Consider the following 25,804-nt stretch of genomic DNA (forward strand, 5'->3'; position numbering starts at 1 on the left):
AGTTAAATTCTTTATTCGATAAAATAAAATCATTCAATAACTAAAAACATAAAATCCATGATCATGAAAATCAATTACTAACGGCAATTAAAAATATAAATATTTGACACATACAAGTCACCATTTGTAAATGAAACAACCACAATGCCAACACATTACTCAACATACAAGACTATAGCCAAAAAATTCAATAAACAATCACAAAACAAACATTATAGGTAAAAAAAATTATGAAAATTTTTTGGTTGAGAGAAGCATGACAGTACAGAAAAAATTGCTTAACTAGAGGTGTGTTCCCCTGCCATACTCTGAGCCTCACCGCTCTCCACAATGGTTGAGGGCCCTTATCAGCCTTCCCAGAATCCCCGCAAGGGAAAACCCAACACAAGCAATAAGACAGCCAATCAGAGGAAAACACACAAATGAACACACAGGACTATGTACAAGCAGATGCACTAACACCAGATATTTACAGGAATCCCTGATCTTCATTACAGTATGTATGTATGGGCAGCACGGTGTTCACAGAGTTCAGATGTGTGGTTGAGAGTGTGAGTATGCTGTCCCATTCAAGGAATACCACCCCTTAGTCTTGAGCCTAATGCTTGAATTTGAAACTTGATGAATGCATGGACACACACACACTCACACTCACACTCACTCACTCACACTCTCTTTCTGAATTGCTTGTCCCATACAGGGTTGTGGGGAACCGGAGCCTAACCCGGCAACTCAGGGCATAAGGCTGGAGGGGGAGGGGACACACCCAGGACGGGACACCAGTCCGTCACAAGGCACCTCAAGTGGGACTCAAACCCTAGACCCACTGGAGAGCAGGATCTGGTCCAACCCACTGTGCCACCGCACCCCCTGCATAGATATACACACACACACACACACATTTTCAGAACCGCTTGTCCCATACGGGGTCACGGGGAACCGGAGCCAACCCGGTAACACAGGGCATAAGGCCAGAGGGGGAGGGGACACACCCAGGACAGGACGCCAGTCCGTCGCAAGGCACCCCAAGCGGGACTCGAACCCCAGACCCACCGGAGAGCAGGACCGTGGTTCAACCCACTGCGCCACTGCACCCCCGAATGGATATATATATATATGTATATATAAAATGGATGGATTTTATATATATAATATCAATATAAAAATCTCTCTCTCACCCCCACATGGGGTGGTGTGTGTGTCTTCCTCAAGCTCGGGTCCTTTACCAGAGGCCTTGGAGTTTGAGGGTACTGTGCAGTATCTTAGCTGTTCCTAGGACTGCACTCTTCTGGACAGAAACTTCATATGTTGCCCCAGGAATCTTCTAGAGCCACTCTCCCAGTCTGGGGGTCACAGTCCCAAGTGTTCCTATTACCACTGTAACCACTCTGGACTCCACCTTCCACATCCATTCCAGTTCTTCCTTCAGCCCTTGGTACTTCTCAATGTTCTCATTCTCCTTCTTTCTGATATTACTATCACTTGGGATTGCTACATGTATCACAATTGCCCTCTTCTCCTCCTTGTCAACCATGACTATGTCTGGTGGGTTGGCCGGCAACTGTTTGTCACTCTAGAACTTGAAGTCCCACAGGAAATTAGCTCTGCTGTTTTCAACCACCTTTGGTGGTGTCTCCCATTTGGACTTGGGGATTTCCAGTCTGTATTCTGCACAGATGTTCCTGTACACTATCCCACTTGGTTATGCCTCTCAGTGTATGCTGTCTCAGCTTGCATCTTACACCCTGCTACTATGTGCTGGACTGTTTCAAGGGTGTTTTTGCACAGCCTGCACCTTGTATGTACACACACACACACACACACACACACACACACATTTTCAGAACCGCTCGTCCCATACGGGGTCACGGGGAACCGGAGCCAAACCCAGGAACACAGGGCGTAAGGCCGGAGGTATGTACACTTACATTTATTTTTTTAGCAGATGCTTTTCTCCAAAGTGACTTCCAATGAACTCATGTAGTTAGACTGGAATTTAATGACAACGGCCGCAGAAGCCTATGTGACTTGAACTCATGTAGTGTTGATCAGCCCACACACCTTTTTCACCAAGGTAATTTACACTGTGAGATACACTACTTACAATGGGTCACTCATCCATACACCAGTAAAACACACTCTTTCTGATCTTGGGTTCTGTCTGTTCTGGTAGACCACGGCCTCTATGGATCTGGTGTTTATAGCCTGTTCTTGTGCTGCCATGATCAGAGCCTCTGTGCTGTCCTTCAGACTGGCCTTTCCAGCCACTGGTAGGATTTCTTGATGTCAGCCACTCCTTTTATCTGTCGATGGTAGAGCCCATGGAGGGGCTTGGTGTTCCATGATGTCTCCTTTTCTTCCTTAACATCCTCTGTCTTCTGCTGCCTGAGGTGGGCCATCTTCCTGATGTACTCTTGGATGCTCCTTGTTTCATCCTGGATAGTGACTCTGACACTCACTCATCCTTGGCCCCCCTCTTTTCACTTATTGTACAATCTCAGGGCGCTGGACTTTGGGCGGAACCCTCCGGTGCAGCGCGAGGAGTTTTTCTGTCTTGACATCTGTGGCATCTATCTCCTCCTGTGACCAACTTATTATTCCTGCTGGGTATCTGATGACTGGTAGGGTGTACATGTTGATGGCTTGGATCTTTTTCCTATCATTGAGCTGGCTTCTCAGGACCTGCCTTACTCTCTGGAGGTATTTGTTGTGGATGACCAACTTGCTGCCTCATCATGGTTCCTATTGACCTGTGGGATACCCAGGTACTTGTAGCTGTCCTGTATGTCTGCAATTCTGCCCCCTGGTAATTCCCCTCCTTCAGTCCTGATCATCTTAGAGCCAAATATCTATTTTGGGTCTGGGAATCGAAGTGTAAAGGTGAAGTGTTTCCCACATGCATGTGTGTCCAACATGGAGGCTCATGTCTGTTCTCTGGCCAATAATGCCGTGTCAACTATGATGGTGCATGTTGGTGGTAATGATATTTGTTATGAGCAGTCTGAGGTGTTCAAGAGCTGCTTTATTTCCATGTGTAATAAGGCCAGAAGGAAATGTTGTAATCTAATAGTGTCTAGTCCTTTATCTAGACTCTTCATGGGGGACATAGTCTACAGTAGACTGGTGTCCTTTAACAGGTGGTTGGAGATGTGGTGCCGCTCTAATTGTATATCATTTGTTAATAACTGGGATGACTTCTGGGAAAGGCCCAGGTTTTTCGCACATGATGGTGTACACCTCAACTGGAGGGATTCGTTTGTTCTGTCCCAGAACTTGGCCTGCAAGTTGCAGGACTGACTCATGGTCCATGGATCATCTCCTTTAGCAGCTGAGTGTATTGATGGGTCTGTTATTCGTTCTGGTACCAGTGGTCGTTTCTCATATGATGAGGTTCCTTCTGCCTTGTCCAGTGTGGGCCTCACAACTTAAAATAAAAGCGTTAACTGCAGCCAAAACATACAAACTATTATAAGGCCATGGCATTTAACTAGACTTGATGATAGGAGCGCTTGCACCAGAAACCTAAAATACATTAAAACAAACATTCTCTATTTACCACTGAGGCCAAAGTGTAACATAAAATGCTGTCTGTTAAATATTCGTTCACTAACAAGTAAAGCTGTTCTAGTAAAACACTTAATATTAAGTTACAAGTCCAATCTATTCTTTCTTACCGAAACCTGGCTTGGTGAGTCCGATACAATTCCGCTAACAGAAGCTGCTCCCGACCGATATGATTATTTCCATAAATCTCATGCTGTATGTCATGGAGGTGGAGTCGGCGTTCTTTTCAATAATAGATTACAAATAACACCGAGAAATCGTAATAATTTTACCTCGTTTGAAGTTCTACAGCTAGATGTCAAGTCAAAACCCAGTAATCTTGATGAGTGATTTCAATATTCATATAGACGTGTCGTCGGTTACTCTCGCTAGTTTTACATCTCTCTTTAACTCCGTTGGTTTTACTCATGTTGTTAACGGTCCTACTCATTCCTGTAACCATACGCTCGATCTCGTCACAACCTACGACATAGATGTTCATAATGTTAATATTATTTCTTTAAATAGGGCTATTTCTGATCATTACTTATTAACCTTTGATCTATACCTGCTGTTCCTTTCCTCCGTGGCCAGTAGGCATACTTATAGGTCTATAAAAGTACTATATTGTGGTAGTCATTAGTCAACTGTCTTCTTTGTGTCTTATCTGATGTATTTGTTTTTCTTGCCTTATGCCTGTGTTAAAGCGCTCTGTGTCACTGCGTGAGAAGGGCACTCTTTGAAAATGAATTGAATTGAATTGAACTGAATCTTCCCTCTTCATGCTACCATTCGACCACACTTATCCAGTAATATGTGAACATATAATTCCTGCTGGCCGAGTCCACTTCAGACAAAGGCAAAGAGCGACCTTCCTCCCTGGAGGATTTGAAGACCTTGTGGGCCCTACAGAGGACCACCTCGACATCCCCCAGCCAGTATTGGCCATATTTTTTTACACCGGAAGTCCTCTTGTTTCCTCTCTTACTCTGTTTCTGCATCAACTTCCATTTACCATATTTAAACCATGTTCTTATTAAAGGCTTTAGTCATAATTATTTGAAGTAATATGTATAGTTACTCTGGCTACTTCTGACTGGTTGGACAGCACTTAAATGTAAATAAATGTAATGTATGTAATGTATTTAATGTAATGTAATGTATATAATGTAAATAGAAAAATATATGTTTAAAAACAAGTATTAGGTTACCGGATGCCAATGGAGAACTGAATGAAGGCGACCGGAGTACTGATGGACCCCTGTGAAAGGTAATAGCTCTATGAGAGATCTAGATATTGGCTTTATTTCAAATCGTAGTGATCACTGTAGAACGTTTCATCTTCTTCACCTCTCCAGTTTACAACAGTAATCTTCAGTGATCAAGTGTCTTCTTCCACATGAACTGGAGAAGCTAAACTGGCTTCATCCCTAAAACGAGCTGATGTCCCCTCTGAGGTGTTCCCCACCTTGCACCCAAGCCTTCTAGGGTAGGCTTCGGACCACTGAGACCCTCTGTTGGAAAAAGCGGTTATGGAGACTGAGTGAACAAATGGATGAATGAATTACACTGCTCTGGTGTACAACTGGGTCAATGACTATAAGCAGTTTACTGTGGTATACTGTATGTGGCTTCATAAGTTGCCATGGACAAAAGCATCTACTCAATCAGTAGTTAAAGCAGTATGAGCAGAAATACATACACCATCAATGGAGATATAAGTTGGCAATGCTGGATGTTGTTCTTGGTGGCTTCATGTTGATTGGACTGGGTCTTTGTGTACAGCTGTTGTAATACATGCAGGGGGTGTAACATCTTGTCCTGAATATCTTGAATATACATACAGTACATATATACACACACACAATGGCCACAACTGCATGTCCTGAGCGAACCAGAGGCAAGCCCAGCAACCCAGGGTGCAGGGCTGGAGGGGGAGGGGACACACCCCGGACAGGACACCAGTCTACTACGAGGCACCCCAAGCAGAAGCTCAGCTCAATCCCCAGACCTACCACACACCAGGCCCCAGCCAAACCCCGCTGCACCCCCCATATATATTTATAGCATACAGTTATTGCTGATTTCCCAGGGAATTATATTATATACTGTATACACACACACACACACACACAAACACACACCATCTGAACCGCTGGTCCCATACGGGGTCGTGGGGAGCCGGAGCCTAACCCGGCAACACAGGGCGAAAGGCTGGAGGGGGAGGGGACACACCCAGGACGGGACGCCAGTCCGTCGCAAGGCACCTAAACGGGACTCGAACCCCAGACCCGCTAGAGAGCAGGACCTGGTCCAACCCACTGCGCCACCGCACCCCCCGATATACTGTATATATAAGGGAATTATATTATATATATATGTATATAACACTCATCTCCCAGGGAAATCAGCAATAAATAAATAAGATCAATGAAAAGCCCCAACTGTTACTTTCTGTCCGTTCTTATGGAACTGAACATTGGAGCAAATTTAATTCTTTAAAGGATTATAACACTTTATAACACTGGCTAACATAATGTAGGCAGCAGGTGGTGTAGTGGATAGAGCCGCCACGATGCACTGGACGGACCTGCGTTCAAATCCTACGTCACGCTACAGTACCCTTGATTGACATTCTTCTTAAATGGGCACAGCAAAAATTACCCAGTTCTCTACATGAATAAATTGGTGTAAGTTGCTCTGGAGAATAATATCATGTAATTATTGTTCTATAATATCAGACAGTATTCTGACAATACAGCCATATATAATCCATCCTATTTTGCAGGGGAAACCGGCATACAGCAAAATCCATATATACAGTATGTTTCACCAGGCAATAACGACTCTTCGATCAGGATTTTTCAGAATCAGAATCAGAACGAGCTTTATTGCCAAGTATGTTCACACATACAAGGAATTTGTCTTGGTGACAGGAACTTCCACAGCACTTTAATGCATTTTAAGCACATTGAAAACTTTCCTGGCAGACATTTTTTATGAAATCATAGCTGGCAAATTTTTGTACTCAACAGCCAGATTAAAATGAGCAAGTCAGCCTGATATGCACGTGCACAGCCATATCTTATCTTCTTTCCTTCCAGCACATACTCTTCTAGAATGCAGTGGAAGGCCTGCCGTTTATAGTGCACTGTTACGCAACTGGGATTTCTAGAAGGCTCCATGCGCTGAGGCTGCGCACCCCCCTGTGGTCAAGTCTGTAATGGCAGCAGAGGGACCACTGACAGCTTCACAAGGCCTGATAAACAGCCACCATTGATCACATTAATTTTAATATATGGCAACTAACAAAAAAAGTTAAATAAGACTCCTGATTAAAAAAAGTCCTGAAAAGACACATCAGTTTTTAAAGAATGTGATTTTTGAATAATTCACATTTTATTGACTGTATTCATTGTATTGACTCTATGTAAGTGAGAATTCCTATTTTGCGCCGGAAAAATCCATACACTCATTATGAGAAGCTGCGGTGATCCAAGGTCTGTCCAAGGAGTCAAAAGGTGATCACTTACACTCGTTCTTTTACCCACACGTTAAGGCTAATTGACATCGGTTCATTTAGCTGATGCTTTTCTCCAAAGCACCTTAATGTTAAACCACCTACAGTTATTTACCTATTTATTCAGCTGGGTAATTTTACTGGACCAATTCAGGGTAAGTACATCGCTTAACAGTGCTATAGCTAGAGACGTGATTCAAACCTATAACCTTTTAACCTGAAGATAGCGCTAACCACTACACTAGCATTCTTCTGAAACACATGTCTTTGGACTGTGGGAGGAAACCCACATGAATATGGGGGGAACTATGCAAACTCCACACAGTCTGGCCAAATTCAAACCCTCATCTGAACCCATGGCCTCGGAGCTGTGAGGCACCTGCGCTATACCCTGCTTCGTACCGCTAACTACAAAAATGAAATTCATTTCTCATATAGAGAGTCAGAAAGTTTTAAAATAATTTAATTCCAACTTGTAATCTGAATGTAACAAATTAAAAATAATATGATTCTAGCTGAATGTACACCTCCAGAAGGCCCATGCTTGCTGTCATGGATTCTGCTGTGGAATAGCCCTCACGTGTCGGGATGGCCACCCCAACACTCTTGACCCGTGACAGGAGCCGGGTGGTGAAGGGCCCCTCGGCGCTCACTGGCAGGGCCGGCTGTCACTCGAACCCCTTAAAAGGACAAGCAGGGGCAGCTGCTCTGTGCAGCACAGTTGCTTTCTTTAGGCCTCCCTAACATAGTCCACGTTCCTTCTGGAACTCTCTGCAGGAGAACATCTAGAAAGTTGACCATCAAGTATAAAACTGGAGCCGCAGGCCAGAGGACGTAGAAGAGCGCAGCTACAGCGTGACCTCGACCGGGGAAGCACACAGGGAAGAGCTAGGGGACACAGCAGCTCGTGGCACACCTCTCCCCAAGGTAGGTCCGCTAGGTGGGCACACTTCGCAAATGCCCACTACGCACCTCATTGCACTCTCTTCATATTTAATGAACACTCCTTTTTCCATTCAGCCTCTTCCTGGAAATTTGCACCTCACTTTGGCCTATATATTGTTCACTCCAATGATATTTTCCAAATTCCTGTTAATAAAATCAAACTTGTACAGTATTATTTATACAAGCAAATAGCTGAAATGTTGAGATGCCATGCATATGACTTTCCATTCATGCAAACTCTTTTAGGCACAGGGAGAACTGTAATTATTACATACCGTATGATTTCATCCACATAACTTATACGAATGAAAATGAGAAAACAGTCCAACAGCAAACCTTAACTGTTTCAGAGCCACAATGAAAAATTATTTTATTTTAATATCTCCCGGTTTTTTGCTCTTTTACTGATGGTGTTTTACAAATAAAGCTGAAATGATAATATTTCATGTAAATTTCGGAATGACTGCATGCTGAGCACCCTTTCTTCACTATAGTGTGATTGATTTTGGACTAGAAAATGATTAAAGTTGGCTGTACTGAGGAGCACAAGTTTATTTTACACTAAAGCAGCTGAAAGCACTGACATCTGAGCAGGGCATGCCAAGTGGTGGTCCTGCCCCTTGACAACTGGCATATGATCTCATGGAGGAGGGTGGATACATGGCTCTCTGGAATTGAGATGTGATCCACCGTAGTGTCCTGATGTCCACTAGCTGCTTTTCCACTGCCTGGTTCTTCTTCGAGCATTTGCCTCAAAGTGTATAAACAATGCAGTCATATTAATTTTTATGAAGCGCCTTTGCCAACAAAGTGATGCAGAGCTCTGAACAACTGAGCACATGCAGTGATACAGCGATGAAGTGAAACAAGACATAATGGTTTGCTAGAGATTGTGGCCTAAATGGTTTAATAAAATGCAACAGAGAAATAGATTCGTGAAAAATATTTTACTTTATTAATGTTCCACTTAAGGAAAAAATTTTTATGGCACAATTTAAATGAGGCAGAAACATATAACACGTGCAAAATCTTGCTTCAGATGCCGGAAAAAGCCAGTTCAGAGGCCATGGAAGACGAAGTGGAGACCTTTGCCTTCCAGGCAGAGATTGCCCAGCTGATGTCCTTGATCATCAACACCTTCTACTCCAATAAAGAAATCTTCCTCCGAGAGCTCATCTCCAACTCTTCAGATGTAAGTGCTGCATTTACTCACTAGCTCACTATCATTAAGTGCTTCTTCAAGCCAGGCTCGTGGAGGTCTAGAGCCTATCCAGGAAATACGGGACATTAATCTAGTGAGGGTACACCTTGGACGGGATGCGAGTCCTTTGCAGCACACACACACGCACACACGCACATGCACACACACACACAGATACTTTCTCACACAGTCACACACTAAGGGCAACGTAGAGTCAACAGTCCACGTGAAACTTGTCTTTGGACTGTGAAAAGAAACCAAGGCACCTAGTAGAAACCCTTGAAAACTGGGGAGAACTTGCAAACTTGGCATAGACTTAAAACAGTTTCGCTCCTGAAGGGCAGAAGATAACACAGCGGTTAGTACAACCACCTTTAGCTCCAGAGGTCATCAGTTTGAATCCCACCTACTGCAGTAGTACCTTTAACAAAATGACTTACTCTACATTGCTCCACTAAAAACCCAGGCATTGAAATACACTTTGCTACCCATAAAATTCATAATTTATAATCTTACAACAATTATTTGTTGTCACAGGCTCTTGACAAGATCAGATATGAAAGTTTGACTGACCCCTCCAAACTGGATTCCTGCAAAGAGCTGAAGATTGACATCATCCCTGACCAACTTACACGTACACTGACCATTGTTGACACCGGCATTGGGATGACCAAGGCCGACCTGATCAACAACCTGGGTACCATCGCAAAGTCAGGAACCAAAGCTTTCATGGAAGCCTTGCAGGCAGGGGCTGATATCTCCATGATTGGTCAGTTCGGTGTTGGTTTCTACTCTGCATACTTGGTGGCAGAGAAGGTGACAGTCATCACAAAGCACAATGATGATGAGCAGTACATGTGGGAATCTGCAGCAGGTGGATCCTTCACCGTCAGACCTGACAACAGTAAGCAACCGACACACTTTAAATTCGGCAATGAATATGTATATCAATACACAAACTCTTATACAAAACATAAGATTAAGAAGACAAAATTCAGTTGCATTCTGGTTTATATAAGAGCACTGATGTTGTATTATGCTTTGTACTTGCTACTTCATTTCATAATGCAAAAGATGTCATCAGATTTTGTCTCACAGCGGGTTGTTGTTTGCAGGTGAACCCATTGGTCGTGGTACCAAAGTGATTCTTCACCTCAAGGAGGATCAGTCAGAATATATTGAGGAAAAGCGCATCAAAGAAATTGTGAAGAAACACTCACAGTTCATTGGCTACCCAATAACACTCTTTGTAAGATCAAAGAAATTTGGTGTGGAAACACGTGATGAGAACAAGATATTGATGATATCTTAATAGTTCTCCTCTCTTTCTGACTAGGTGGAGAAACAGCGTGAGAAGGAGGTAGAAATGGATGAGGATGATACTTCGGAAGAAGTAAAAGACACACAAGAGCCCGACAAAGACAAGCCCCAAATTGAGGATGTGGGGTCTGATGAGGATGAAGACTCTAAACAGGCAAAAAGCAAGAGAAAGAAGAAGATCAAGGAAAAGTACATTGATGCCCAGGAGCTGAACAAGACTAAGCCTATCTGGACAAGAAACCCTGATGACATCACCAATGAGGAATATGGCGAGTTCTACAAAAGTTTAACTAATGACTGGGAGGACCATCTGGCAGTGAAGGTGAGACTTTCCTCTGACATTTAGAATTGTTATATATACTAAAGATTGCATGATTATTATTCCTCCATGGTGCTTTAACAACAACTCTACAACTGCAGCACTTCTCAGTGGAAGGCCAGTTGGAGTTCCGTGCCTTGCTCTTTGTCCCAAGAAGGACTGCCTTTGACTTATTTGAAAACCGCAAGAAGAGGAACAACATCAAACTATATGTGCGCAGGGTCTTCATCATGGACAACTGTGAAGAGCTTATACCTGAGTACCTCAGTGAGTATATTTTCTTCTCTTTATAGTATATGCAGTACTGCCTTTATAGTCAAGAGCATATTGTATTTCCATTATGTCTCTGAACAGACTTCATCAAAGGTGTGGTGGATTCTGAAGACCTTCCTCTGAATATTTCAAGAGAGATGCTGCAGCAAAGCAAAATCCTGAAAGTGATCCGCAAAAACCTGGTGAAGAAGTGCCTGGAGCTCTTCACAGAACTTGCTGAGGACAAGGACAACTACAAGAAATTCTATGAGCAGTTCTCCAAGAACATCAAGGTTAGTAATTTAGTTTATCCAACAATTATTGACCTATTCTGTTGTCAGAGGACTAAGATCTGTAACTGATGGTGTATATCCAGTTGGGCATCCATGAGGACTCTCAGAATCGCAAGAAGCTGTCGGAACTTCTGCGCTACTATACTTCAAACTCTGCAGATGAGATGGCTTCCTTAAAGGACTATGTGTCCCGTATGAAAGAAAACCAGAAGCACATCTACTACATTACAGGTAGAGTAAATGAACTAAAATAGTTTTACCTGCAGCAGAACATTGAAACACTTCATTTACAGCCTTCTTTTTCAACATTCCTTTGATTTCCTCCCTAGGAGAGACAAAGGATCAGGTGGCCAACTCGGCTTTTGTTGAACGTTTACGCAAGGCTGGGCTTGAAGTGATCTACATGATCGAGCCCATTGATGAATACTGTGTCCAGCAGCTCAAAGAATACGATGGAAAGAATCTACTATCTGTCACAAAAGAGGGCCTAGAACTGCCTGAGGATGAGGATGAGAAGAAGAGGCAAGAGGAGCTTAAGACTAAATTTGAAAACCTCTGTAAAATCATGAAAGACATTCTGGACAAGAAAATTGAAAAGGTAATGTGCCAATCTTCCTGCATTTAAATTTATCTCACTGAGAATTCTCAGACATTAACGTGATAATAAAATAATTAATGAATTAACGAATGTTTCCTTTTACACTTCTTTAAGGTCGTGGTCTCCAATCGCTTAGTAGCATCGCCATGCTGCATCGTGACCAGCACCTATGGCTGGACTGCCAACATGGAGAGAATCATGAAGTCTCAAGCTCTGCGCGATAACTCCACCATGGGCTACATGACAGCCAAGAAGCACCTGGAGATCAACACCGAGCACCCCATCATTGAGACCCTCAGACAGAAGGCCGAGGCTGACAAGAATGATAAAGCAGTGAAGGACCTGGTGATTTTGCTTTTTGAGACAGCCTTGCTCTCCTCTGGTTTCACCCTAGAAGACCCACAGACACATGCAAACCGCATCTACAGAATGATCAAACTTGGCCTAGGTGCGTTTCATCGATTACCACATCAATAAATGTCATATATTTCACATATAGACAGCTAATTTTTGTACTGTTAGCAGCTGAAAGGCAGCATTTTACAAGAAACAGGTGCTAAAATTCAAGCATGTCTTATTTAACATTGCATATTGCGGTGAATAGATGCCTTTCATCTGCAGAACTAATAAGCCTGTAATTTCCTCATAAGATTTAAATGCTTTGTTTCTTCTGCAGGAATAGATGATGATGACACAAATATTGAAGACATGATTCAGCCCAGTGAAGATGACATGCCTGTTCTAGAAGGTGATGACGATACATCACGAATGGAAGAAGTAGACTAAAACCACCCTCAAATAAACAGCTTTGTGGAAATATTATGTAATGATCTTTATTTTGTTACTAGACATATTAATAGTATTATTTTATTAAATGATCATTGTTCCAAGGTAAAAGATCATCTTTAAATTATGATTTATTATGATTTGCTTCTGCATGTTGAGTCTATTAATCTCTGAGTAGTTGAGGATTATATGAAGCTTTGAAAAAAAGATTGGAGAATACCTGAAATTTTTAATTTATGGGTACAATCAGATGTACACCCAGTAGAAAGGCATCAGTCTATTTTCTTACGGTTATTAATTTGTGCTAATTTATTGTGTTATTAAATGCTTTTATATATAAATGTTTTTATTGTTTATAATTAAAACAGGCGGAAAACTAAACGATGCCTGTGTGTCAATTTTTTCTCTTTTACCTGAGTATTTAAATTTAGGATTCATTTTGATATCTAAAGCTCGCCTGCTGAACACAATATCAGACAAACACGATTCGCAGTTTTAGTCAAATGTCACAAAATAAGAAATATAACTAAACAGGATTTGCCAGTTATCGTCTCCTTTGCGCCGAACACAGCAACTACTTCCTCAGAGAACAACCACGCCGCCTCGCGTTTCGTCTTTAAAGCCAGGCGTACACAGGGCGCGCGCCCTTGATCCCGCCCACTCCAACGCTCTGAAGACAGAGGCATGAGCGTAGAGGCAGTTCCGGCCGCTAAACGCGTTGTTGACGTTCCTAACTACCAATAAGCTCACAGAGAGCCTTCGAGAGGTTTCCAGAAGCAGCGGTTCTTCTCGAACTATCCATGGGAGGAGTACAAAAGCGGTGAGGAAGACTTACCCCTCGTCACTTTGCAGCCACTCGGATAGCAGGTGTGGAGTAATAAAATTTGTCCCTGTGAGCGGGTGAGTGCATTTAGCAACGCCTGTCAGCCTCTATTAAGCGAGGTAAGGAAACATGATTATGGTTTTGCGTTTTACGACCAGATTTTTTTTCTTTTTCTTTTTATATGCCGCCAGGCCTTGAAGAAATCACGAGTCCAGTAGATTCTTAGTGAAGGACGACGTACTGGACTGGTTCAGTAGGGTAGTCTTCTTCTTGAGCTGTAATTCTCGGCAACTATGATGAATAAGAACTATAACGTTAGAATGCCAAAAAAAATGGGGGAGGGAGGTGTTATGTTTTCACTTGATTTTGTGTCTGTCTGTCTGTGTAGAAGACATCATGCGGCATGCTAAGAATAGTCTACACTAGTGGTGTATGAGTGTCGTAGTCTCGTGACGCGTTAAATTAAATTCCATAATAATAATATTCGGGGAACATGAGACGCGAGTAATATGAGAAAGGGAAAAACTAGAAGAAACGAAGCGCTGGGTACCGGCATTCAGCAACCACCAGGAACTGAGGAAACCGGCGGTGTAACGGACGCAGAGCAGATCTGATTCTGACGAGCGGTTTTGGTGTGACAATGACGTTAAAGGTCTTCGCTATTCCCATTTGTTACTTGGGACTCGTAGCCGTCGTAATCGTGACTTTAGCTACGTTGATCGGTAGCTTTAACCGTACGTGGGGAGTCTTGATTCTCGTTTTGTGACGAGGCCGAGGGGCCGCGTGCAAATTTGTGTCGGAGGAGGTGTTTCTCAGTACACTTTTCCTTAACATTGCACCAGAATTCTTGAGCGGAGCCGCTGGTTCCAGTTCATGCTGCTGTGGTAATTTCTAGAACAGCGCTTGTCCCGCTGAACCGGTAGAGGGCGCCGCGGAGCTGTTGAAGACCATGTGGTTCCGCGCGGGCCTTCCAGAACACTCCGCTCGCGCTGTCACATGATCTGCGGAGTGAAAGTGCCATTCACACTATTGCATGAGGTGGGGGGATAACTGAGGACCAACCCTGTATGTCTGGGTTCTCCACGAATTTCCCAACCTTTTCATTCAGTTGCATTGACTAGTATTTGTGTTATTTTCTCAGGACTGGAGTCTTTTTTATTTTTTTTTAATTTATTGTGAAAATGTTTTGTAAATATGTTTATTGCAGTAAAGTGCTCATCTTTGTAGTTTATAAATGAAACTACAGTATTTTGTGACTTCAGTTGTGCACAGAATGAAATTAAATGTCCACTATAGCTTTTTCTTGTTTAACATTTTTTTACTTTTGTATTTCATGAAATGTGATGTAAGCAGAGCTTATTGCTGACATTGTACTTATTACAAAATTTCAGATGCCTGAACCACACGATCAGCCCATGGAGGAAGAGGTGGAGACCTTTGCCTTTCAGGCAGAGATTGCTCAGCTGATGTCCCTGATCATCAACACTTTCTATTCCAATAAAGAGATTTTCCTAAGAGAGCTCATCTCTAACTCTTCAGATGTAAGTACATTAATATTACAATAGTGTAGTTTAAAGTCTACCAAACAAAGCAAGTCTTTGATCACGGCTAAAAAAAAAGGTATTGCTTGACCATGTCTGAAGTCTAGGTTCCAAGTTAAATTATTCATTTCATATGTCCACTTTCCCCTGAAAGTGGGAAAATTAATATATTTTTTTTTTTTTTTTTTTTTTTTTTAAATTTTTTAAACTACGTGTTTCACCCAGGCACTTGATAAAATCCGATATGAGAGTCTCACAGATCCATCCAAGCTTGATTCTGGGAAAGAACTGAAGATTGACATCATTCCCAACAAAGAGGAACGCACACTCACGCTCATTGACACAGGCATTGGGATGACCAAGGCTGACCTGATCAACAACCTGGGTACCATTGCCAAGTCAGGTACCAAAGCCTTCATGGAAGCCTTGCAGGCAGGGGCTGATATCTCCATGATTGGTCAGTTCGGTGTTGGTTTCTACTCTGCATACTTGGTGGCTGAGAAGGTGACAGTCATCACAAAGCACAATGATGATGAGCAGTATGCCTGGGAATCTTCTGCTGGAGGCTCCTTCACAGTCAGAGTGGACACGTGTAAGAGATTGATCTTTGCCTCATTTTTATGTAGCTATTTTATAGAAAATTATAATTGCATTTCTTGCAAATTGTGTGCACAAGTATACAGATGATGGTACTTTTGCCTGTGCAAGAAACTAATCTGCTGACCTCATAATTAGCTGAACCGCTGGGCCGTGGCACAAAAGTGGTCCTGCATTTGAAGGAGGACCAAACAGAATACCTTGAGGAACGTAGGATCAAGGAAATAGTGAAGAAACACTCCCAGTTCATTGGCTATCCCATCACTCTCTATGTAAGTCATGAGCTTGCTAAGCATAATCTGATTATTTTGAGACGGTATGAAGCTAGCTCTTGAATAATGGCTTTTTTTGTTAGGTGGAGAAAGAACGTGATAAGGAGGTGAGTGACGACGAGGCTGAGGAGGAGAAAGAGAAAGACAAGGAAGAGAAAGAGGAAAAGAGTGAGGACAAGCCAGAGATTGAAGATGTGGGTTCAGATGAGGAGGAGGATGAGAAGAAAAGCACTGACAAAAAGAAGAAAAAGAAGATCAAGGAGAAGTACACTGACAAGGAAGAGCTGAATAAAACAAAGCCCATTTGGACAAGGAACCCTGATGACATCACCACAGAGGAGTATGGCGAGTTCTACAAGAGCCTTACCAATGACTGGGAGGACCATTTGGCTGTAAAGGTGAGTTAAGCATGTGATGCATTTGGCAGTGAATCAGTCAATCCTGCTTTGAACAAGGGGTTATGAGTTTGCTTTTTAAAACATTTTATTTAAATTTCTTGTCTGTCTTCCGTTGCAGCACTTCTCAGTGGAGGGCCAGCTGGAGTTTAGGGCCCTGCTGTTTGTGCCCAGGCGTGCACCCTTTGACCTGTTTGAGAACAAGAAGAAAAAGAACAACATTAAGCTGTATGTGCGCAGAGTTTTCATCATGGACAACTGTGAAGAACTCATCCCTGAATATCTCAGTAAGTAATTTGAACAGTACTACGTCTCATGTGGCGTTTACATTCCTTATATCTACTCTAGAAGAAACTTCTGCTGTTTGCAGACTTCATCAGAGGTGTGGTGGATTCCGAGGACCTTCCACTCAACATATCAAGAGAGATGCTGCAGCAAAGTAAAATCCTGAAAGTGATCCGCAAAAACCTGGTGAAGAAGTGCCTGGAGCTCTTCACAGAACTGGCCGAGGACAAGGACAACTACAAGAAATTCTACGAACAGTTCTCAAAGAACATCAAGGTGTGACTACTACTTGCACCTTGTGTGGTGCAGTGTCTTTCAGGATCTACTAGTTTTTGTAACACATCTTGTTGTTTGAAAGCTGCTGAGGGGCAGCTGGTAGTATAAAATATTCTACTACTTTCCAGCTTGGAATCCATGAAGATTCACAGAACCGCAAGAAGCTGTCTGAGCTGTTGAGGTATTACACTTCCGCTTCTGGCGACGAGATGGTTGCGCTCAAAGACTATGTGACCCGAATGAAGGACAATCAGAAGCACATCTACTACATCACTGGTGAGCAAAATGCTAAAGTTGCATTAAATTTTTCATATTTAAATGATTGTACTTGAGCCTAGACTGCTGTAATTCACACTTTTTTAAATAACTCTTCACCAGGTGAGACGAAGGAGCAGGTGGCCAACTCTGCCTTTGTAGAACGCCTCCGCAAGGCTGGACTTGAAGTGATCTACATGATTGAGCCCATTGATGAATACTGTGTCCAGCAGCTCAAAGAATTTGATGGAAAGAACCTGGTGTCTGTTACCAAGGAGGGTCTGGAACTGCCTGAGGATGAAGAGGAGAAGAGGAGGCAGGAGGAGAAGAAAGCAAAGTTTGAGAATCTTTGTAAGATCATGAAGGACATCCTGGAGAAGAAAGTGGAAAAGGTTAGATCATTTTGCCACTGCAATATTGATGCTGGTATTTATGGTGTTACCACTTTGAAACATGTTGACTTGTGTTTGGGAAATGCTGACCTTTGGTCTTTCCTTAAGGTCACAGTGTCCAACCGCCTGGTTTCTTCCCCCTGTTGCATTGTGACCAGTACCTATGGCTGGACTGCTAACATGGAGAGGATCATGAAGGCACAGGCTTTGAGAGACAACTCCACCATGGGCTACATGGCTGCCAAGAAGCACCTGGAGATCAATCCTGAGCACCCCATTGTCGAAACACTGAGGCAGAAGGCTGAGGCTGACAAGAATGACAAGTCTGTGAAGGATCTGGTCATTCTCCTCTTTGAGACTGCACTGTTGTCATCAGGATTTACCCTTGATGACCCACAGACACACTCGAACCGCATCTACAGGATGATCAAACTTGGTTTGGGTGAGTAAATCCTTTTCGGAGGAATTGATGCATGAATCTCACGCTTTAACAGGTGTGACTTGTGACCAGTTTGGAGTTGAGGCTGAACTCTGAGGTGGCTTTTTGTGTCTCTCTTCACAGGTATTGATGAAGATGACACATCTACAGAAACTGAAACAGGCAGTGCCAACATTGAGGACATGCCCCCCCTTGAGGGGGAAGATGACTCCTCCAGGATGGAGGAGGTTGACTAAAAGTTCAACATTAGTTTGAAATCCAGTGCTGTAAAGTTCTGATTTGAACATGTGTATGTGACCTTAAATACTCAGTTATTTTTTTTCCCAAGTCTAAGGGCATCAGTGTCATTCCATTTTCCTTTTTTGTTCTTACATTTTGTATTTATGTTTACATTCCATCTTTATTGCAGTTCAGTGTTTCACTGATATTTGAAATAAAATTTGAGTTTGATACTTCAGAATTGCCTCTGGTTCTTTTAATCCATAATCAGCTAAAGGCCCTCCTGCAGGCAGAACATTGGGACACATTGTCATGCACCGTTCTCTCCTAACTGCTTCCGCTAAGGTGTGACGTCACTACTTCACACAAGTAGCACATTTCTTGGTTTAAAAGAAGCATTTGGATTATGTCACCAGGACTTCCTTTCATTTTCAGCAGTAGTAAAATGAAGTGGCAGTTGTGGTGATGAGCTTCCTCCTCCCACTTCTCAGGTGCCTGCTGTGTTCCTCTGACAGTCCCAAAGCCTGGGCATTACACTTCCTCTTCCACCAGGAACTGACGCAAAGGGGTGGGAGTGATACGGATAGATGGAGCTGTCAAAGCGTCAGTGAAGTTCTGAGGAAAGAAGGTATCCTTCCAGAAAGGAGAACGTGGCCCAATACAGTAGGGGCTCGCTGTCCCTTTGCGATCATCGTGGGCTGCGCCCAGAGCCCCAGGTTCGATTTCATTGCGCTTTTTCCCACCTGACATCCTTCCGCTTCCCGCACCTCAATCAATGCTCCTGGCGTCTGAGATACTACTACTGCTTGGCGTGTTTCATTTCAGGCAAAATCACCACATAAATACGCCACTGACTCCCATAAGATGCGATACTGCAGAGTTGTTCACTCCGCACGTGAACTAAGCCGTTCAACGATGCGAGCGCGCGCCTTCACTACACTCCCTCAGATCTGAGGGTTACGTCCTAATTGAACGCTGCGTCCAGCAAGTGAACCAATTACCGCGCGGAGGCGGGTCACGTTGTACGGCCGTTTCGGTCCCAGACCGAACGCAACGGTTAAACGTCGCGAGCGCAAACAGCGCAGGTGAGCGGAAGGCGCGCTGATGGAGGAATATGTCGACCAGGAGAAAGAAGCGACGGGAGAAGCAGTCGGGCCGAGCAGGTGAACACATGTAGGAGCTCTGTGAGCTGTTGCCTTTAGACCCAAAAGTCGCAGGTTTGAATCCCACCTCAGCACAGCAGCTCTAGTAGCTTTGAGTCAGGAACTTACCCTAAATTACTGTAGTAAAATTACACCGCTGTATACACAGGTAAATCAGTGTAAGTGTCTCCACGTTGCTTTGGAGGAAAACGCCAATCAATCATCATGTTTCTGTGTGTGTGTATATATTATCTGTATATGTGTATATATATAAATTAAAAAAATCTTTGATTTCTTCATATAAGCAGTTGATATTTATTTGGTAGTGAGAAAACAGCGTTCGCTCAAGAAACACACTTTTAACGCACCTCACTTACGTTTCAGCGCTAATAATATCAATTGCATGAGACTAATTGAGAGCAGCCGTCGCCTTTTATTCGTCTCGAGGACGAGCGCGCGCACACACGCGGCGACAGCCACACAAACGGACGGGTTCATACAAACACCAGCTGTGATGATAGTTTGACTTGCTGTGCACATTCGCTGTTTGATAGTGGCCTGCAGGGGGCGTGGTGGTTAGAGCTGCCCTCGGAGACCGGTTCTGCAGTACCCTCGATCGAGCTACTTACCATGAATTGATACGGTACAGATGGGTGAAAAGAGTGTAAATAGCTCAGCACTGTCTGTAGTCACTTGCGACGCGTGTCACCAGGCTGAATTAATGGCAGTTACTAGGAGCAGCACTGTATCCATAAGCTGTTTTCACCCGAACCCCAGATCAGCCTGTTTAAGACATGAAAATGACTTTCTTAATGACGTTCTACGATTCGCAGGGAAAATACTGAAGCCCCGCCCACAAACACGTGCCCTCATCCATAAACGCAGAATATCTTCTGTAAAGCGCAATGGGACTCAGCGCTGTACAGTTTAGGAGATGCGCTGAAACAAGTGTCCTCTAGAGTGGACAAAAGGGAATCGCTGCTCCCAAGGAGGATTAATCAATAATAAAATGTACTTAGTAAGATTTTTTTTTTTCTTTTTTTCTGTTCGTTTCAAGCTCAATTAAACTATGAATTTCAAAACGACTGAAAATAAGATGTATCCAGAAACCTATAAAGTACCGATTAACTGATTTTATCTCATAGATGTGTGCAGGGGACTCATCTTGTTATTGATCAAGAACGCTGACACAACACACTGTAACACTGCGAGTTCTTTCCTGTTCTCTTTTGCTGTGTTTGACTGACACCTTGCGGTCGAACGCGTAACTGCGGGTCACGTTCGCTCCGCATCTCCCGAAAACTGGCTGGGTAAAATGGGTAAGAGAATAAAATACAATTATGGAAAATGTTTTTCTTAGGAAATATGTAACTGTACCGTTCATAACGTGCGGAAATTGTGTACTGAGGTCCCACTTGTGTGTGGAAAAGGTGCGTATTGTCTGTAGTGGGAATGAGTGGCGGGGATCTGTGAGAGCCTTAATTTTTTATTTTTTTTTAATCTAATGCAACCTTTTCGCTTCTCAGAATTTCATGGTGGCCAGGAGGCTGAGACTTCCACTGGCTGTGTGGACAAATTGGCTTTGAAATATATGGTGAGAATGAATGAGAGGCCAGTCATTAATTTAATGAAATAGTTTGTTTATTGATAGGCGGCATTGTTTCAATACCCATTTGCTGCAGATTTGTACAGATAGGCCAAAGCCCTACCTGGTAAAATCTCATGAATAAGTTCCGATATTTTGTTTCAGGAGATGTGTAAAGTGGAATCCAGTACAGATTCAGGGTCGGACACGAGTCCAAGGTGGTCTGATACGAGCGCCAAGGTGAGGCTCGGACTGTAAATGATATGACTGGTTATCATTAATGTGATTTTGTTGGGAAAGAATTGTGGTTAAAAAATGGATACAGCACTATACAAACCTGTGATTCCAGTAGATGGCATTACCACGGTAGCACATAAATTTAAGCACATGAATTCAAATATGTGGGGGGTTGTGGTGGCCGGGTCCTGCTCTCTGGTGGGTCTTGGGTTCGAGTCCTGCTTAGGGTGCCTTGCCGACGGCTTGGCATCCCGTCCTGAGTGTATCCCCTCCCCCTCCAGCCTTGCGCCTTGTGTTGCTGGATTAGACTCTGGTTCGCTACGACCCCGCTCGGGACCAGCGATTTCCGCCTGCGTGTGTGCGTGTATAAATATGTAACCTGAATAAATGCAAAATACAATATTACATCACTCTGCAACTCACCATTAGGCAAATTCACATTGTGAGGGGATCGAATTGACTTTTTTTTTTTTCTTTCTTATGGGAAGAAAATAACAACTGATTCCCAGATGAAAACCAAAATAAAAGGTATTTTTATGTATGACAATAAGGTTCTATATAGCATGTTAGATTTCATTTGATTGTAAGATTGAACCTTTATTTACACTGGTGTAAGGCTGTTAATCTTATTAAAGCTGTGTGTGTGTAGAGACTCAATGTGTTAATCAGCCTTGCAGGAGGCCATGCTGTTCTGAGAGAATGACGCCCTCCTTGTGTCCAGTCCCTCATGGTTTTCTCCCACCAGTCACTGTTCCTGTACTTAGCAAGAATAAAACGGGTGTCGCACATCCTCCATCCCTCGAAGAACCTGGCATGTCACAATACTTTAGATAACTGAGTAAATTGCTGTACGTATACGGTGTATTTCTCTAAAGATTCAACACAGGTTGAAATTCCACCTCCTGCGGTTATACCCTTCAGCAAGGTACTTACCACGATTTGCTCTTGTACATTTATCCTGATGCTTAAATGGGACTTTGTAAGTCAGTTTGAAGGAAAGCATCAGGTTAACGAATTAATAATGATTACTGGTATGTAATCTGCTGTTTCGGCTGTGAAACTCGATCGACATTAATCAACGTTGTGATTGGCTGGGACTACCAGGGCGATGGGACTTATTCTCCCACATCACCTTGCGTAAAAATGGTTTCTGTACGTATTTAACATTTGCTTTGCAATTTCCTTTGTTCCTCTGGGTGTCTATTCCATATTTACATTATCTTTTAAATTGGTAGCGTACTACTTAGTTCCTACCTTTGGATCCAAAGGTCACAGTTTCGATCCCCACCCCTGGCTGCAGTACCCTTGAGCAAGGTACTTATCCTAAATTGCACAAGTGAAATTACCCAGCTGTATAAATGGGTAAATAACTGAGCTTGTAACTGTAATAACTATAGCCTTAACATTGAAAGTTGCTTTGGAGAAAAGCTAAATGAATGAATGTAGTTTTTTCACCTACCTGATTGTAGAGAACCCTGCAATGTGAAGGATGTGTTTAATTGAATCACAATTCACTGGTGTTTATTGGCTGAATGAAACGAGTCTCATCTTTTCTGTCTTAAACGCTAGCTGCGGAATAAATGACGTTCGCGTTCGGTCCCTAATGGAGTGATTCTTTGCACAGGGATGCGCATCATCAGGACACGAGAGACACGCTCTCCGGAAGGCATCTTTTGTGCCGAAGCCGGCGGGGCACCATCACCTGGTGGTGAGTAGAAAGGAGGCTCATGCTTGGGGGGCACGGTGACTACGGGTGCGGTGAGGCATCTCTGCATGTTTCTTCTCAGCGTTTGGACCCATACGATGGCAGCTCGGAAGACTCCGAGGAGCCCAGCGGCCCCAGGGCGCACTGGCACATGGGCTCCAGGATGCACGGAAGGGGCTGGAGAGAGACTGGGAAAGGTGCGGTCAGGGCTGGCGTGATGTCACAGGTTGCTGCAGACGTCCCCATGAGGTCATCCAGTGATTCCGAAGCATGGACAGATGACACTGGATTTCTGTCCCTGAGAAGCTCAAGGCCTCGCCTCGAGGAAACGCCCACAGACTCGGGAGTTCGCACGGAATCAGAGCTGAGCATGCCGGGGCTCTCCTGCACGCGTGTGACCCCTCCTGCGGACCCCAGTAGTCCCTCCCACCTGGCAAGAGCCCATAAGCTGCATCCCAGGTCCCCGGAGAGCCCTTCCGCTGACCGAAACTTCTCCAAACGCAAATTGAGTCTTCCCGGGGCTGAATCCGGGGAGCGTGACTTGAGGAAGCGCCAACGTGTCATGGAGATGGAAGTAGATGATGTGAGGGAAGAGCCAAGGGAATGAGTTGATGTTCTGGGGGGTCTGGGCAGAAGGGCACCTTACCCTGTTTACCGTGTTGGACACAACCACATCCTGTTCAGCCTTATTAATTGGCAATGAGCTCTTTTGGGGATCTGTAAAAATATATCTCTAGATCACTTTCCAGCACAGGATTCATACCAAGGGATATTTGAATTGGAGAGATGTTTAAAACACTGCCTTCACTGTAATGTTTACACTTTTGTTTCAGTTCTGGCCATTGTTGTATGCAGAGAGCAAGAACTTTTTTCTTAAGTGGTGATTTTTTAATTTTTTTTTTTTTTTTTTTTTTTATTACTGATTTTTAATTTTTTTTCCTCCAATGATCTAAGTAAAATATTGTGGTTTAATGTTCTTGCATCTCCTGGCGTAGCTAATGGATACCAGCTGCTCTATTTCTATATTCTTGACCTGCAGCATAGAATGGTATGTGAACTGTGATAAATTTTGGGATGTCAAGTTCTGTAGTAAATTGGGTCTGTACTGATAATATGTATGGTTTGTAGTCCAAATTTCAGGCTAAAGTGTTAGTGCTGGGGGGGCATGGTGGTGCAGCAAGTTTGACTGGGTCCTGCTCTCTGGTGGGTCTGGGGTTCGAGTACCCCTTGGGGTGCCTTGCAACGGCTTGGCATCCCGTCCTGGGTGTGTCCCCTCCCCCTCCCCCTCCAGCCTTATATCCTCTGTTGCTGGGTTAGGTTCCGGTTTGCTGCAACCCCACTTGGGACAAGTGGTTTCAGTCTGTGTGTGCGCATGTGTGTTACTGCTGAAGAGCTGTATACTTTTCCTCTTCTTGCTGTTACATGTGATCAAATCTTTGTAGAAGTTCTGGCCTGATGTGAATGGAGCTGCAGGGAGTGGAAGAAACCACCAATGCATTTCTTTGCTGTGGCAGATAATGAAACTGCACATTTTCTGTACTGGTGGAATTATCTGGAACAATCATCCTGCTGAGCTCCTCTCAAGTCCATATCTAATGGTGCTGAAGTGGTCTCTTTTTTGGGTCTTGTCATATTGGCTTTGAAGTGATGTTTCATATTTTTACTATAGCTAGAAATATTGGTTAATTTTTTTTAATGGCAGTTTTAGAAATTAGAGGGAACATGGGCTCAGTATCTGATGGTTCAAATCCCAACTTGTACTCTCAAGACCAATACCCACCCCAAATTGCTCCAGGAAGAATTATGCAGCTGTATCAATAAGTAAATTATTGAATTTCCTGTTTCATTTAGAGGATAGCTGTTTGTGGTTAGAGCTGCTCCCTTTGAACTCAAGGGTTATAGATTTGAATCCCAGCTGTAGTACCCTTGAACATAGTACATACAGATTTTTCCAGTAAAGTTACCCAGCTGTACAAAATTGTAACTTGTAATTTTGCAAAAAAGCATTAGCTAAATGCTTGAATGTATATACTTAGATGAGAGCTGTGATTTAAGATTCAGTAACAGGAACTAAGTATCCTTATCCTTCCCAGGTGAGGGAAAGTAGGCAGAACATTTCATGTGTTGTGGAAGTACGGTTCCCTACTGAGTGCAGAAAGGTACCTAATAAGCTCATTGTGAAAAATAAGGGTGTATGTGTTAAGCAGTTTTGTTTGAGGATCCCATTCTGTGATAGTTGGCTAGATTTACACACGGAGTGCAAGATCCATGTGATCCAATTCTTTGCAAGCTGAAGATGAGTTTTTAAAGACAGTGTTAACCTGGCTGCCCTGCCCCCCCACCCTCTGCAGTCTTTATGGGGAACTTGCCTGCAGAGGCAGGAGGCCTGCTTTCCCTGGGCCTTCTGGGTTCCTTTAGAGCTCATTAAGGATTCGTAGAACACACCGTCTCCCCAACCTCCATTTCTTTGTGCTCCCATAGCTCATATTGTTTTGTCTAGTGCTACAGCACAAGTTGTGTCCTGTATATTAATGCACTGTGTGGCCTGTGTGGCCCAGAGGTCCCAGGAGAAACAAAATCACTCCCCTCCATGTAACATTTACAGGTTGACCAATTTCATGGGTGGGAGACATTTGGAAGAAAAGCCATTTTTAAAAAAACACGGTAACATTTTGGCAGGACAGCATCTCATAAGGAGAGCCACAACTGCTCCAAACTTTGTTTTATAAAGAAAATTTAAGCTAGTTTCAGTGCTGCATATTACAGCTGCAGCAACCTGTCTGTCAATTAAGGGCAAGGGTTCACAATGGTGAAATGTAAAATTGCCCATGATTGTTCCCATATTCTTGCTTACCTTGTACACT

General features: G+C 43.4%; 3 protein-coding genes across 6 annotated transcripts; all 3 read left to right on the plus strand.

The window, feature by feature from the left end:
• Positions 1–7,825: 7,825 nt before the first annotated feature.
• Positions 7,826–13,153, plus strand: hsp90aa1.1 (heat shock protein 90, alpha (cytosolic), class A member 1, tandem duplicate 1). Its single transcript, XM_018764244.2, has 11 exons — positions 7,826–7,990; positions 9,048–9,200; positions 9,747–10,113; positions 10,325–10,458; positions 10,546–10,851; positions 10,950–11,115; positions 11,203–11,393; positions 11,477–11,624; positions 11,723–11,991; positions 12,106–12,439; positions 12,668–13,153. The coding sequence occupies exons 2-11, from the start codon at positions 9,048–9,050 to the stop codon at positions 12,775–12,777; spliced, it is 2,178 nt and encodes a 725-aa protein (XP_018619760.2). The 5' UTR covers positions 7,826–7,990; the 3' UTR covers positions 12,778–13,153.
• Positions 13,154–13,602: 449 nt separating this feature from the next.
• Positions 13,603–18,455, plus strand: LOC108941499 (heat shock protein HSP 90-alpha-like). 4 transcript variants are annotated; one of them, XM_018764211.2, is made up of 12 exons: positions 13,603–13,719; positions 14,496–14,638; positions 14,992–15,141; positions 15,367–15,733; positions 15,877–16,010; positions 16,094–16,408; positions 16,527–16,692; positions 16,776–16,966; positions 17,095–17,242; positions 17,345–17,613; positions 17,722–18,055; positions 18,176–18,455. In XM_018764211.2, exons 2-12 carry the CDS (start codon positions 14,597–14,599, stop codon positions 18,286–18,288), a joined length of 2,229 nt encoding a protein of 742 aa, XP_018619727.1. In that variant the 5' UTR covers positions 13,603–13,719; positions 14,496–14,596; the 3' UTR covers positions 18,289–18,455. The 4 variants fall into 4 exon arrangements, with proteins under 4 accessions (XP_018619727.1, XP_018619729.1, XP_018619730.1 ...); XM_018764212.2 differs by having other exon boundaries at positions 13,622–13,677; XM_018764213.2 differs by lacking the exon at positions 14,496–14,638.
• Positions 18,456–20,904: 2,449 nt separating this feature from the next.
• Positions 20,905–23,774, plus strand: LOC108941474 (uncharacterized). Its single transcript, XM_018764147.2, has 4 exons — positions 20,905–21,007; positions 21,164–21,238; positions 22,860–22,943; positions 23,023–23,774. The coding sequence occupies exons 1-4, from the start codon at positions 20,918–20,920 to the stop codon at positions 23,545–23,547; spliced, it is 774 nt and encodes a 257-aa protein (XP_018619663.2). The 5' UTR covers positions 20,905–20,917; the 3' UTR covers positions 23,548–23,774.
• Positions 23,775–25,804: the final 2,030 nt, after the last annotated feature.

The sequence above is a fragment of the Scleropages formosus genome, chromosome 15 (genome assembly GCF_900964775.1).
Source record: "Scleropages formosus chromosome 15, fSclFor1.1, whole genome shotgun sequence".
Lineage (NCBI taxonomy): Eukaryota > Metazoa > Chordata > Actinopteri > Osteoglossiformes > Osteoglossidae > Scleropages > Scleropages formosus.

What these genes read in the sequence shown, in the direction of transcription:
- LOC108941499 (XM_018764211.2), top strand. Translation starts at nt 14,597, where the DNA reads ATGATCTGCGGAGTGAAAGTGCCATTCACACTATTGCATGAG. An exon ending in CACAGTCAGAGTGGACACGT is followed by an intron (nt 15,734 to 15,876) that starts GTAAGAGATTGA and finishes CCTCATAATTAG; the next exon opens with CTGAACCGCTGGGCCGTGGC. An exon ending in AGGACCATTTGGCTGTAAAG is followed by an intron (nt 16,409 to 16,526) that starts GTGAGTTAAGCA and finishes CTTCCGTTGCAG; the next exon opens with CACTTCTCAGTGGAGGGCCA.
- LOC108941474 (XM_018764147.2), top strand. Translation starts at nt 20,918, where the DNA reads ATGCAACCTTTTCGCTTCTCAGAATTTCATGGTGGCCAGGAGGCTGAG. An exon ending in AATTGGCTTTGAAATATATG is followed by an intron (nt 21,008 to 21,163) that starts GTGAGAATGAAT and finishes ATTTTGTTTCAG; the next exon opens with GAGATGTGTAAAGTGGAATC. An exon ending in GGTCTGATACGAGCGCCAAG is followed by an intron (nt 21,239 to 22,859) that starts GTGAGGCTCGGA and finishes TTCTTTGCACAG; the next exon opens with GGATGCGCATCATCAGGACA.
- hsp90aa1.1 (XM_018764244.2), top strand. Translation starts at nt 9,048, where the DNA reads ATGCCGGAAAAAGCCAGTTCAGAGGCCATGGAAGACGAAGTGGAGACC. An exon ending in TCATCTCCAACTCTTCAGAT is followed by an intron (nt 9,201 to 9,746) that starts GTAAGTGCTGCA and finishes TTGTTGTCACAG; the next exon opens with GCTCTTGACAAGATCAGATA. An exon ending in AGTTCTCCAAGAACATCAAG is followed by an intron (nt 11,394 to 11,476) that starts GTTAGTAATTTA and finishes GTGTATATCCAG; the next exon opens with TTGGGCATCCATGAGGACTC.